The following is a 14,478-nucleotide window of genomic DNA, read 5'->3' as shown; positions in this document are numbered from 1 at the left end:
GTGTACTGAGCTCATTTTTATTCTTGAATTTCCCCACAGGTAAACTGGGGAAGTGAGTGTCAGTCTCTGCTTATTGTCCAATCTGGAGGGTTGTTTTTTTTTATTGCTGTTCAATTACAGTTGTCTGCATTTTCTCCCCACCCTCCACCCCACCCCAGCCAAACCCACCTCCCTCCCCTGCCTCCACCCTAGGTGGAGTTTATTTTTATTCAAAGACAACACTCCCTTGTTTTGCTTCATACGTAATCTCTCCCCAAAGTGGTGATTGTATTTGTAAGAACAGGAGTACATGAAATGAGAGCCTAAGAAATTTTAGATGCATACAAAAATATATAACTAAAAACTGTAACTTCTATTATACATGTTCTTTTCAAGCTGGAAAGTACTAGAAAGTACAAATTACTGGTGATCCTGCCTTATCAAAGTTTTGGAGGAAATTTTTTTATGTTCTTTTTTTAATAAAACATGTATTTTATGTATAAAAAATCAAAATGAACAGAGAAATGAATTAGATTCGAGTCTTCAAGAATGCATTCCAGTGTGGGTTGGATAATTAGATGCCTCTATCTCTTTTAACTGGACGCCCAGTGTAATACTGAAGCTGGTGGCAAGCACGTGGCGCCCAGCCCAGGATTGACTACATGATAAATTCAACAATGTTAAATAACCATCAACATTCAGTGAGCACTTAATTTTTGTTGGTCAACATGCTAAGAGCTTCACATGCATTATCATAAATAATACTCATAAAAAGCTCTAAAAGATGTATAATATTGTCCAGGGTAGGAGCCTGAGGTTAGTAAGTGCTGATAGTAGTGGTAACCCACGTCTTTGCTTCTCCAAACCCCTCTTAAGCACCACTATTACGTCCTTTTTGATAAACGTCAAATTCTTAGTGTGCTCCGTGGGCTGTGTCTTAGTGGATGTGAAGGAAGGGAAGAAGGGATGCTCACTATAAGCTGAGAATCATCTCTGAGCTGTAGTGAGTGCTTCTTTGATACCTGTCAGAGCCTGGGAAGACTCGCCTCTCTTGGGTATCTGATTAAAAGCACAGTTGTTGACCCTCCCCAAACTGGTTCTGAGCTGTAGTGATTGTGTTAGCCAGTGAACCCTGCTAGCCAGAATAGAGGCCCATCTCTAAAGTACCCACATTTATAAAGCTCAACACCAAAAACATAAACAATCCAATTTTTTAAAATGGACAAAGGACCTGGATAGACACTACTCCAAAGAGAACATACAGATGGCCAATAGGCATATGAAAAGCTCTCCTCCCCTTCCCCCCCCCCCCCACCTGAGGCCCTCAGAGCAGCGCCTGTGGGTGTCAGCATTACTGGAGCCTAGGCCAAGGCCTGTCCAGGGCTAGGGGAGGGGTGCGACTCCAGATCAGAGCATGAGGTCTTGGTCTGTGATTTAATGTGTTGTGTGTAGAATCTTGAACTGTACGTGTAGTCTCTAGTGGAAAAATCAAGGCTCTGATTATTTTGTTTTTACTACGAAAACATAATTTCTTTTGTTTGTGACTTATGACAGTGAAACATTGTGGTGGGAGGAGAGGGGTAGTCTGATCACTAATGGGGGAAGCACTGCAGATCTCCATCATTAATGATGGCATGCCCCTCAAAAAACAACAAGGAAAGAAAGAAAGAAAGAAAGGGGAAGGGAAGGGAAGGGAAGGGAAGGGAAGGGAAGGGAAGGGAAGGGAAGGGAAGGGAAGGGAAGGGAAGGGAAGGGAAGGGAAGGGAAGGGAAGGGAAGGGAAGGGAAGGGAAGGGAAGGGAAGGGAAGGGAAGGGAAGGGAAGGGAAGGGAAGGGAAGGGAAGGGAAGGGAAGGGAAGGGAAGGGAGAAAGGTGCGCAATGTCACTGATCATCAGAGAAACTTGCAAATTAAAACCACAATGAGAGAACACCTCACACCTGTCAGAATGGCCGTCATCAGTAATCAATAAACAAGTGTCCTTGAGGATGTGGAAAAAAGGAAACCCTCATGCACTGTTGGTGGGAATGCAGATTGGTGCAGCCACTGTGGAAAACAGTATGGAGTTACCTCAAAAAATTACAAATGGAACTGCCTTATGACCCAGTGATCCCACTTCCAGGAATATATTTGAAGAAACTGGAAACACTAATTCAAAAGAATATATGCACCTCTATGTTCATAGCAGCATTATTTACAACAGCCAAGCTGTGGAAGCAGCCCAAGTACCCATCAGTAGATGAGTGGATAAAAAAAGCTGTGGTACATTTACACGATGGAATACTACTGGGCCATAAAAAAAGAAAACAAAACCAGAAAGCTTACCGTTGTGGCAGCATGGATGGACCTGGAGAGCATTATGCTAAGTGAAATAAGTCAGAGAAAGACAAGTACCATATTATTTCACTCATATGTGGAATCTAATGAACAAAATAAACTAACAAACAAAATAGAACAGAATCATAGATACAGAGAACAGATTGATAGCTGTGGGGGGTGGGGCTGGGTGGAAAGGTGAAGGGATTAAGCAAAACAATAAAACTTCAGAGACACACACAACACTATGGTGATTACCAGAGGGAAAGGGGGTGGGGGGAGATAAATGGGGATGGCAAGAGACTTGCCTTGGGGTGGTGAACACCCAATGCGATATACAGATGATAAAAATAAAGAAAGAAATGAAGTTCTAGGGAAGGACTTGTAATGAATAATTTCTAAATGTCAGTTGCTGGCTCTTGCCATTTTGAATTTAAGATTTTCCTATGGGCTCAGTGGAGCACAGAGTAAATTTTTCTTTCTTTTTATATTGGAAAAATCATTTTTCCATTGTTTCACCATGGTACTCTTGTCTGATGGCAACTGCCCTATTGTCCTTAAATTTTGCTTTTTTTTTGTTTTTTTATTAGAGATGGCTCAGTTGGGAAACTATAATAGTGGGACAGCAGAAACACCAGAAACAGATGAATCAGTGAGTGTAAGTATCTTTCTTCACGAAATTTGATGATGGTTTTTTTGTATATGACATCTGGAGATTTTAGCTATGTTAATTAACTTTATTTGTTCAACAAATATTTATTGTGGATTCCATGTGTAAGACACTAGGCATAAAATTTTCGTCCCTCCCTTCTAAGAGAAAGGATCTTTGCCTCCACTGAGGTGATACATTCATTACTAGGAGATAATAAAATACAAAGAAACCATGGAGGAACAACTAAAAGATAAACTTGAATAAGCTCTATGAAGAAAAAAAGCCATGTGCTAGTAAAACGTAATATGAAGAGATTTACATTAGTCTTGTCATTCCCAAAAGATCTCCCAGAGAAATGACACTTGAGCTTGAGATGTGAGATGTCACTAGGATATGAGGGGGCTAAGGGAACAATCCAGGCCAAGGGACCATCGTGGGCAAAGACTGTGACACAAGGGAGCAGAGTGCATCTAAAGACTAAGAGCAAGGGACACTGTAGAGAGACTGGAGAGCTTGGTTAAAAACTGGACACAGAGGTCCTTGTTCATCTTTGTCAGTTTTTTTCTTTCGAAGAACAATGGGAAGCTATTGAGCTTTGGAGGAAATATATGGGTACGTGGGGTGGAGGGGAGCGCAGAGGGAGATGACCGAATCTGAGTTACAGCTTGAAAAAATCACCCTGATGGTGAGGGGAGCAGGCAGGGATCACCGTGGGGAAGCCAGTGAAGAGGCTGATGCAGCGGCACAGGTGAGAGAGAGGTCCTGGGTGCTGTTCTCCCGAATTACGGACAGCAGATGAGGAATCAGGCTGGAGCAGGCGGGGTGGTCAGGAAAGAGGGGCAGCTGTGTAGCCTAAGAATCCAGGCTCTGGAGTCACACTGCTAGATTTGAAGCCCGGCTCCACCTCTTACTAACTGTGGACTCTGTCTGTGCATCAGTTTCTCTATCTGTAGGATGGATGGAAAACAGTAAATGAGATGGCTCGTGTACAAGGGTCAGGACAGCACCACATAGTAAATGCTAAGTAAATGGTAGCTGTTTTTGTTTGTTTTGTTATACCTGTCATAATTTTGAATGTGTTGAAACCGAAGTACCTTTGAGACATCCAAGAAAAGCCATCAAACTAGCAGCTGTATATAGGATGCGGTATCTTCTGGCGCCAGGAGGAAGACTTTTAGTTGGAGGTCTAGGTGACTTAGGAGTCATCCACTGGCATAAATGAGGTCATTCTCGGGTAGGGAAGACTTCATGAAACAAGTTGGTCCCAGTCTTGAGTTCCATTTTCTGAGGTGGAGCATGGGCAGGTGATGATTAGATCAGGCCCTATGGCCAGAGGCCCAGGGGAGAGACAGGTGAGAGTTGGTTGTCTGAGTTGAGGAGGTCAAGCGGCCCAGAGGCCAGGGCGTTGGGTAAGTTATCGGTGTAGACACTGAAGTCGCCCAGATGGTGAGAGCACGTGAGCAGAAAGAAAGGTGGGGAGCTGGGTACCCAAGTTTTCCTAAGGTGAGTGAATGACAGAGTCAGCTGATGATGGCACTGAATGGGGGATGAGGGGCTCCTTCCAAAGTTGTAGGAAAGGAGTTCCAGGCTCTGCAGAAGGGGCAGCGAGGCTGGCAGTGCCCTCTCAGTCTTAGAGAGACATGGGGTATAAGAAAAATGTTTTAAAAAGCACTTTATTTGTTCATGTCCTTTGAACTAAACTTTTTAAAGAGCTGTCTTTTGGAAAATTGTTATCTAAACCAATGTAAGACTTATGGTACGGCAGCAAAGAAAGGCAGACATTGTATGCTTGGATGTCCCATGCATTGATGACTACCTTTTCCAAGCGAGAAAGGCTGCCGCAGGAACGAAACAGCCCTGCTCTGCTCAGGGACGGAGAAGCCACAGCACCCACCAGCCCACTGACAGCCACTCGGGCCTGTTCTTTTCTTTTCTGGCCACCTGAAACCAGAAGGAAGGTTTCGCATTCTGGACTTCAGTCTCAGACTTTGAAAGACTAGGGTGAGGCTAGCCTGAGTAGTTAATGGAGGTAAATTAAAGCTGGGAATTCTCAAAAGCGTTGTGCCTCATCTCCTGGAAATGTGGGTTCACTTGATTGACATTGTCGTGAGTAGTAGTTTATCAGCACTGCTCTGGAAAATTGATCTTTAAAGCTGTCCCCCAGGTTCTTTTGCTGGAATATGACACTTCAACATATTAAACAGAGCATCTAATTAAAATATTATATTATATATTTGGCTGTTAAAATCATGTTCTTGAATTCTCAAATTCTTTTTTTAACCTCCATATTTTGTTTCCAAGAGCTCTAATGCTTCCCTGAAACTTCGAAGGAAACCTCGGGAAAGTGATTTTGAGACAATTAAATTGATTAGCAATGGAGCCTATGGGTGAGTAATTCAAGAAAACTTTACTGTATTTTAACACAGCAGAGTAGTGTATTCTTCACTCCATCATATGCCAAGTAGGTGTTGTACAGGAGCTTGTTTTCATCGCTCCTTCATTGTGTGTATAACGTGCAGCCCACATCATTTTCTACTGGATGCTTCGTCAGAAAACATATTAGGGGACCTGGGAGTTATTTCAGAGGATCAGAGAGGACGGCTTTAAAAGTAAAAATTTATAAGGAAAGGACAATTTTTATATGTGCCTGTTTCTGCCTCTTTTGTTCTGTCCTTTTGGGTTCAGAAGTAATTGTCTCTTGTTTGATACAGACATATGTATATATATGAATATATGTACAGATACATACGCACGTGCACATCTAGGTATATATGTGTCTGAGTATGTATATTAGCATCTCAATAAAAATATTATGTGTATCTGAATATGTGTAAGTTCATGTACAGCATTACTGCTTAAGAACTAGCCAGTACTTCTGTCTGACCAGCAGTCAACCTAGTAGGGAAGTATTAATGTTTAAGTAGGAAGTCTGGTTGAAAATGGAGAGCAATACATTTCTTTTAGTCTTTATATTTTACCAGGATTGTTGTTCACTTGAACTCTGTGTTATAATCTGATGACATCAGTGGTCCCTCTTCCTTAATCCATTTTTACAGACCTGTGACTTCCTTCTCATGGCAAAGGGTCAATACCGATGTGATTCTTCTGAGTTACTAAGAAGTAGTTTAAAAGGGTGATTAATACGCAGACTATGTCCTGGTCCATTTTAGATGGCCCAGGAACTCTAGTTTGATTGTGTGTTAATCCCAGTTCCATCTGTAGACAGAGAGCAACACACAGCGTCCTAGACGTGTATTGGCATTTATCTCACATGCGAGCAGATGAGATCAAAGTGATTTTGGTTGTGCCACAAGGGATGCTTCTCCTTCAAATTTGTTTTCTCACCTCTGGTATCTCTACCCTATTGCCTTAGTGAAGAACTTAAATATTTGTGGGTTAGTCCTGTGCTTCGCTGATTTGCTTTCAGGATCTTGTCAAATGGCCCATTTCCTGGTATGGCTTATACATGCTCTCTGATGGTTGTGGTTTTTTTCCCCCAATATTTCGTTCAAGGATCTCAGTCCTGCTGAAGAAAGTTGTTTTAGCATGCAGTTATTTGTGGGTTTTGTTTGTTTACTATTTGTTTTTAGATCTTTCTAGCTTTGGAGACCCTCTAAGGATTTCTTTCTTCGTTGGGGAGTAGACGGGCCTTTGATTTAATGGGCCTGTGGATTTGAGCTCTGCTAGGTTTAATTGGCAGTGGAATTCGGGAATGAGAGTATCTGCGGAGCCACATTTTTATAGACCGTGGGCCTAGATCTTAGCAGTATTTGGAGTTCTAATTGGTTGAATAAACTCATTTGTAGTGCAATTAAACCACAGTATAGTAGATGAGGTATATCACACTTCAGGGAATGGTTGGGAATATACAAGAAGTTAAACAAGCTGTGAATCAGTAAACACCCAGGATGCAGGCCAAGTCATTAACAGGCTCGCAAGCTGCCTGCAGGAGCCCCTGCCAATCAACTAAAGTTTTTTTTCTCTTCTGCTCTTCTCAGATTTAATCTCTCATTACAGATTTTGACAGATTTCCTTAAAGTATTAATTATTTCGAATTTGAATTTGAATGGAGCTATACCCATTGGTCCACGTAGTCAAGATGCTGATTGCAGGCTTATGTGAGCTGCTGAGCAAATGGATCCTTTTGTGGGCAGATGAACTGGGCTGCTAGAGGCTTTCTTAGGCATCTCTGTGACAGTGTAGCGCTCACGGCAGTGACTCACACTGACACTGATTTTGAAAATTGGCTCTGTTGGGAACGAACCCTCTTGTTAGGAGGAGCTTCTTACCTGACATGCTAAAACATGTTGTGGTTTCCTCAACTTCCTACTTAGTGACAATTCGTGTTAGAAAGCCAATTTGCTAATTTGATAAGCATCTGATTTCCTTCTCTGTTCAACATGTTTCAGATGACTGACTGGAAGTGAAACATCCCTTCATGCCAATGTAGCACTTTGCAGAGAGCTAACACTTCGCGTGAGCCAGGCTCTCTCTCGTTTCTTTATCTGTGCTTTCTTCCCACACGAGCCCTGCGTGGCAGTTAGTATTCTCTCCGATGTGGGAGAGAGGCATGGTCACAGACGCTGCTTCCACGCAGAGCTCTTTTCTGACGTGAAGTGTTCTTTGGCTGTAACTTCTGGCCATGCTAATTAGATCTTAGGTTGAGCACTTCCACTTGGATTTTTAAATTACAACTTTTAATGTTTTTAAAGTCAAAGCATAAAATTGATTACAAATTCTAAAAAGTAAAAAGATTAAACTTGAAAGGCACGTGGTTTGTCCCCCACTTTGCTTTACTTCCTCGCCTAGTTGCACGTTGTTCTCTTTTACCCGTCAGAGGTCAGGAGATGCGCCAGCTGACGGTGCCCCCGTTCCCGCACACTCTCTCCCCGTGGCCTTCCCTCTCAGCTTTCCTCCAGTACATGCACTCTCATTCCCACATGCAGATTTGCTTGCACAGATTCATGTATCGGGCTCTCAGACTCATGCATAATTTTATACGCATTAGACATTCACACTTCTGATAGGACTGATTTATTCTGCTCCAGATCCTGTCGGCGTCTGATTCCATCCCCTCCCCCTCCTTCCCCCGACACAGAGACGCACACCTCAGTTCTGCATGGGTGGAGTGAAACTTGGCTCTGAGACACCCAGGGCCCCATGCTGCCCTGCCCCCTGCATCACCTCCCACCTTTGAATTTTCCTATTTCACAGGGCGGTCGATGTAGGAAAAGAGAGACCGAAAACAGCTTTTTCAAAGAAAACAACCCTGGGGGCCAGAAAGCAGAGAAATGTGGGGCTGAATCACTTCACTCCAGTTTTATAATCTTGGGAGGCCTACAGCTCTGTGTAACGGTGTCCGATGTCTGTCTGTTGGCTTCTGTGTGTCTGCCTCTCCTTGTTTTCTCTTTTTCAATCTCTCTTCCTTTTTCTCTCTTGACTTAAGTAGGTTTGGAGCATTAATTAACAGGAAAGGAGGAAAGGTATATGTGAAAGTAACTATTACTGAATCAACAAATGTCAGCATTAAAAATAATATTCCCAAAACAATACAAAAATGTAAAATCAAAGAACATGAGACAACAAATAAACAGAAGTCCAGCTACAGCATATTCTGATTAAGAAGTCTACATGACTTTTGCAACTGATCAAGATATGGGTGTCCTGAGGCAGAGATATCTCAAGCTACCTATAGGATTAATTTCACTTGGTTTAGGTTAATTTCCCTAAGGATTAACTGATTATTTTAAGTACATCATTGCAAGGAAAAGCAGGAAGTCAAATCAAATTTGACTCCAGTCAATGCACTCAAAACTCTGAGAATAAAGATTGGAGCAATGTTTTGCATAGCGCCACTGAAAACCTAGTCTGGGTGAAGGTTGAATTGGGCCTGAGCCAGCGTTCTCTGTCGTTCTTTCATGAAATTGGGTGCAGCTCCATTCTTCTTCCTCTCCCTCCTGTTACTCTCAGACATATTGCTGAGCAGTTATTTATGTAAGAAGTGGTATGCTTGGTTGGAAATCAAAACGGCAACCTTCTGAGAGTCTAACAGTGACGTTCATGCTGTCAAGTGTCTGGGTCCTCGGCTCTCAACCTGCTCAACGTCCCCCAGTGAAAGGAGAGATGGGCAGTGAGCTCTGCTCCAGTTACTCTTCAGAATAGGCCAGTGATAATATAAAGACACTGTCTTCTAACATTTTAAATTTTTTATTTTATTAAACGTAGATTCTCTATTTCAAAAATTCCTCTTTAGGACAATAGTCTAATACTTGTTTACCAGTGCTTGTTTTGTCTCGAAGGGAAGGCCACGTTATTTCCTGTGTTCCCATGTCCCTGTCCTGCTACCACATCTGAGTAGGAGCTCAAGTTTTCTTAAGATTTTGATTTTAATCAATCAGCAATTGAAAAAAGAATATATATACACGTATATGTGTATGTGTGTGTGTGTGTGTAAAGCCTTTAATCTGATTTAGAAAGAATGAATAATTGGTTGGTTAATTAAAAAGGTGGTCAAAGTAGGAAATCATTGAAGAGTTATATGTACTTTAAACATTTTAATTTAACCCAAATATATGTGAATTTACTAGTCTTTTGATGTAAGGCTTTTTTAAGACAGCCACTTAAATTACACTTATAATATGTTGTTTCCGTTTTCCAATTTTAACTTCTTTAAAAGGTAAAGAACTTGAAGCTATCTGAATGTAGGAATCGAGATTTTTTATTATTTTCTTAAGGTTTGGAAATCTTTTCACTCATACTAAAACAATAGGAATTATATTTGGTAACTCTCTTTCCAAAACATTCTGTTTAGTTTTCTTATAAACAGGAATGCTTTTTCTTTTCACCCTCATGTTTCATCAGTTTAAATATTTGTTTAAATTAGTTAATCATGATATCAAGCCTAGCCAGAAAACCAGCTGTGGAAATAAGCCCAGCTGGTGGGAGTCCAGGTTTGGGCGCATCGTGAAGCTGTCCTGGGCCATGCGGAAAGCAATGAGCACCCAGCTGGCCAGCTGCTATGTCAGTGTGTTGTATTGTGGGAATAACAGCACCAGGTTATTCCTTGACTTGGTTATGTAGAATGTGGTTGAGAGCTTTTTAATATAAAGTAAAGGAAGAAGTAGATGGTCGAAGAAATGATGAGAGAAAAAGAGGAGTAAAGCAAAGCAATGTCTAAACACAGACAGCTCCCCCCAAAAAGTGTAATTTTGTGAATGAAAGGAAAAGATGGATTCAAAGAGAAGGCAAAAGTAATGATACACAGCTTGAAAGAAAAATGAATTCCTAGTTGAATACTTAAGGAGGAAATGTGAATGTCACTTAAACTGAGATTGAATATACTTAAGATTTATGTAAGTGGACCACCCTTATGTATTGGTTCCACGGGAATACAGGGCGTCTTAGTCCCCTCTATATTCATTTCAAGGTCAATGAAAATAAAGAGTGGAAAATGCGTCTCAGATCAGATACCCTCTTGTTTTAGGAGGCAGACCATTGGATATATCTCACTGTGATTGCTTTTTAGGTAAATTACTACTTATTTTATCATTGCATTTGTTGTCGGGCAGCCTCATGTAACCTATTACACAATTCTAACAGCTGATGACTCTGTAGGCAAATTACTCCTTATCTGAGCATTGCCTAACCCGAGAATTCTTCCACAATAATGGCAAGTGAGGAGTAACTAATGAGAAAAGGAGCCAGTCCAAGACATTTTCCTTGTTGCTCATCAATTCCTGGTAGAGTTTTGAGATTCTTTCTTCTAATTATTCCTTTTCTCCACGTCATTCAAATCCTCAGGGAGTCCAGTGCATGGTCATGGAATATGTGGAAGGTAAACCAGTCTCTTCTGTTTGGGTGAGGCTTTCAGCAGAGGTTCAGCACAGCCTACTCATTTTGCAATTAAGTTGCCTGACACCTGGCTGTGGATTGGATGGTGCAGAAGTCAGTGTATTATCGACCCACTTTTGTGTTGGGAAATGCATTTCCTGTTGAATGGTGTTACTCATGCCAAAGGTTGTAGTGAGGAAAAATACACTATTCTTCGTTGTAGGACAGCCTCATAGGACCTATCCCACACTTCTCATTTATCTGGAAATTTCATGGGAAATAATTGCTCTCAAGTTGAAAGCCAACTACTCTGAGAAGCTATGGTTCTTTTGCAAATTCCAAGATTATCGTATAGAAAACATTTGCTTTAGTCAGTGGAGAAAAATGTCTAATGTATATGTAATGTTAGAAAGGGTTTTACTCTCATTATACATATGCACTTTTAATTCTTTCTTAGTCTGACTTATATGTTGGATTTTGTTTTGTTTGTGGAAAAACTGAGAACATTAGGTAACTATTAGAAAATAGCCCATTCTGGAGACTGCCCATTTTCTTCCCTCAGCAGCAAAGATGTATTTGATGCCTTATGTATGACCTGTGACTTTTATTGAAATAATTTTTTACAAAGTTAATCTAGCTGAGGGATTTTGGCCTGGAACAGGGTGTTTATAGCTGCCAACATAGCTGTGTGAGTTGGATTCCAGCTCACGTGCGAACGTAAAAAAAGTTGATGAGCACATGGTTTACTGTACCCAGAAGCACCCTGTCTTCCTGTGAAGCCCAACTCCTGTGCTCCTTTTCAGGGCAGTCTACTTTGTTCGGCATAAGGAATCCCGCCAGAGGTTTGCCATGAAGAAGATTAATAAGCAGAACCTCATCCTCCGAAACCAGATCCAGCAGGCCTTTGTGGAACGGGATATCCTGACTTTTGCAGAGAACCCCTTTGTGGTCAGCATGTACTGCTCCTTTGAAACAAGGCGCCACCTGTGCATGGTCATGGAATATGTGGAAGGTAAATCAGTCTGACAGAGAACGTGACACCTGTACCCTGAAACTCCTCACTCATTTGTGTGGCTGAAGCTGTCTGTATTTGTGCAGCATAATGTATCCACCTAGAAACTGAAGCCAGGCGTTGAGATGGCTGTATTCCCAGCCATTGTCTTGTGATAATTGCTTATAAAGAGCCTGCTCTACTATAACAAAGGGGAAATTAGTGCTATTTGGAAAAAGGTGGTTGTTTTCCTTTTTAAATAGCATTCAATTCTAATTATCTTCTCTCAATTGGCCATTAAACTTGGAATATAGGTGATGGGATTTTTCCTACTTATTTTTATCACACATCATAAAAGCATTCATTCCAATTGATTACTCTGAAAGAATGAATTAAAAGTATATCCTTTCAGCAGTCTCCCTCCTGGGAGCACACCTGCGCCTTTCCCTTCCACCTCCTCTTCCCCAACAGCCAGGCATCTCCTAAACTCTAAAGGTTCCCATGAGACTTGCAACCAGGGGAGCAGTGGGCAGTGGCAGCTCATCCTGGGCTAACCCCTTGAGCCTGCCTCCAAGGCCCCTTTTCTCTGACTTTCCAGTGAGCTGACAGCAGCCCCGCCTGGGCTCACTCACTTCTGTCGCTGTGACTTTATTTCTCAGAGCCAAAGCGGCCCCACCTGGGCTGTCTCCTGTTGTTTCTTCTGTCCTAAGCCCTTCCTTGTTTCCCTACTCCCAGCTTTAATAAATGTACTTTCAAAAACAAAGGTATATCCTTTCTGGTCTATGGTAGGAAATTAAAAATGAGTTAAGGGAAAGGAGATACTTAAATGATTCAAGAAAAACTAGCCTTTTTTGTTTGTATGTGGTCTACCTCTTAGGTGCTCCAAGTAATCTTATTTTCATCAATTTTACATGAAATTTTTGAACATTTGAGTGTCTGTGACTTGTTTACCTAAACAGGCAATAAAATGAATTGATCAGCAAGGGCCAAAACAATTTTTAAAGCATCTAATTTAAGCTCTTGTAATTGTTTGAACAGAATCTCAAAACTATAAGAAAACTGGAAGAAACATTAAATGTTGTTTAGTTCAACCTTTGTATTTTGCAGATGAGTGAACTGAAACCCAAGAAGGGGGAGACTTACTAGATATTTAGTGGTAGATATAAGACAAAAACATAGCTTGCCTGATTTCTACCCGTTGTTCTTTTCACCAGGCCAGTACTTTGCTTTGTTAACCTTTGTTGTGGTTATTTTCATAATTGACATTTATCATGTGCTTAATGTGTCTTGGCAATATCCTCAAATCTTTACATAAAGTACCTCATTTATTCTTCATAATAATCCTAAGAGGAATGGCACCATTATTATCCTGATATTAATGATGAAAGAACCAAGCGGAGTTTCCCTAAGATCTCCCCACCTGTAATAGCCAGAGGCTAGGATTTGAACTCGGGCAGCCTGATTCGAGAATCCATGTTTTATACTGGCATATTTTAAATTCTCACCATGTTGCTAAAATTATGCTAGCAGTTTTTCAAATTTCAGTTCCACATCAGAGCCAAACCTGCTCTCTTCTGAATACCGCTTTTTAAATTTAAAAAAAATCTATATTTTCTCTACACCACATCTTAATTAGAAGCATGATTACTTAATACACAGTCTCCACTTATGAATTTGATATGCTGTGTCTGTGGGTAAAGGCCGTTCTGCTTGGAAATTCTGCAGTCAAAACTGATGGTCGTCTTCAACCCTAGCTGATGCCATACCTGCTCCATCTTTTTTGTGTGCTTCACAGGGGGCGACTGTGCTACCTTAATGAAGAACATGGGTCCTCTCCCTGTTGATATGGCCAGGATGTACTTTGCTGAGACGGTCCTGGCCTTGGAATATCTGCATAACTATGGAATTGTACACAGGGATTTGAAACCAGACAAGTACGTACACTGACGAAACATATCTTTCCTTTTTACACAACGTAGAAGTTTTCTTAGGTCTATAAAACTGTTTTCTTTTAATACTGTTTTGCACATTTTAAAATCCTCCCATAGTGTGCCCAAATGAGTTATTTTGATAATATATATGGTAATCCTTTAAAGGCTGTGATGCTTATAATAATAGCTTATAAGAAATGGAAAAAAAGGATGATAATAAAGCCAAGGTTGGTTAATTTTTTCAAAACTCCTTGTTACATAAGCTCTTGAATAGCTACATATACTGCTGCTAGTGTTCTGGGTCGTTTCTGCATTTGGTGCTTTACTTAGGTAATCCAGCCCTTCTGAAAAATGATGTGCTTGATATCATATTCTGTTTTACTCATAATTTAATTTTAAAAGTTTCCGTCTGTCTAGAGTTCATTATGGTGTCTGATTGGAGATACAGATAGACGATTTTTCTCCAAATGAGTAGCTATTCATCTTGACACCACTTATTCAATGTTTCATGCTTTCTGGACTTATTTGAAAAGCCTCTAAGTGGGTTACATGTGAATATGTGTACCTTTTATGAGTACATCAAATTATATGATAAATTTAACTCATGTTCATTCCAGAAAATTTGGGAAGTGCAGAAAAAAAATTTTTCTTTGAATATTTTTGGTAATGCACAACATTATCAAGCAAAGACAACTAATAGAATTTTAACATATTGCCTTTCAGTAGCTTTTTCTCCTAACTGCTTATTCCTTTAATTTTTAATTAATTAAAATTTTGATTT

General features: G+C 40.7%; 1 protein-coding gene across 7 annotated transcripts in view; it reads left to right on the top strand.

The window, feature by feature from the left end:
- Positions 1–14,478, top strand: part of MAST4 (microtubule associated serine/threonine kinase family member 4) — a 524,552-nt gene that overhangs the window by 475,070 nt on the left and 35,004 nt on the right. For all 7 annotated transcript variants that reach the window (XM_053913123.2, XM_053913118.2, XM_053913119.2 and 4 more), the window contains 4 exons: positions 2,884–2,951; positions 5,247–5,332; positions 11,579–11,787; positions 13,562–13,700. In XM_053913123.2, the coding sequence (XP_053769098.1) occupies positions 2,884–2,951; positions 5,247–5,332; positions 11,579–11,787; positions 13,562–13,700 (502 nt within the window). The remainder of the gene's footprint in view (positions 1–2,883; positions 2,952–5,246; positions 5,333–11,578; positions 11,788–13,561; positions 13,701–14,478) is intronic.

Source organism: Desmodus rotundus, chromosome 1 (assembly GCF_022682495.2).
Source record: "Desmodus rotundus isolate HL8 chromosome 1, HLdesRot8A.1, whole genome shotgun sequence".
Taxonomy (NCBI): Eukaryota; Metazoa; Chordata; class Mammalia; order Chiroptera; family Phyllostomidae; genus Desmodus; species Desmodus rotundus.
Note: the sequence above shows the minus strand (reverse complement) of the source record. Positions and strands in the feature narration are given on the sequence as shown.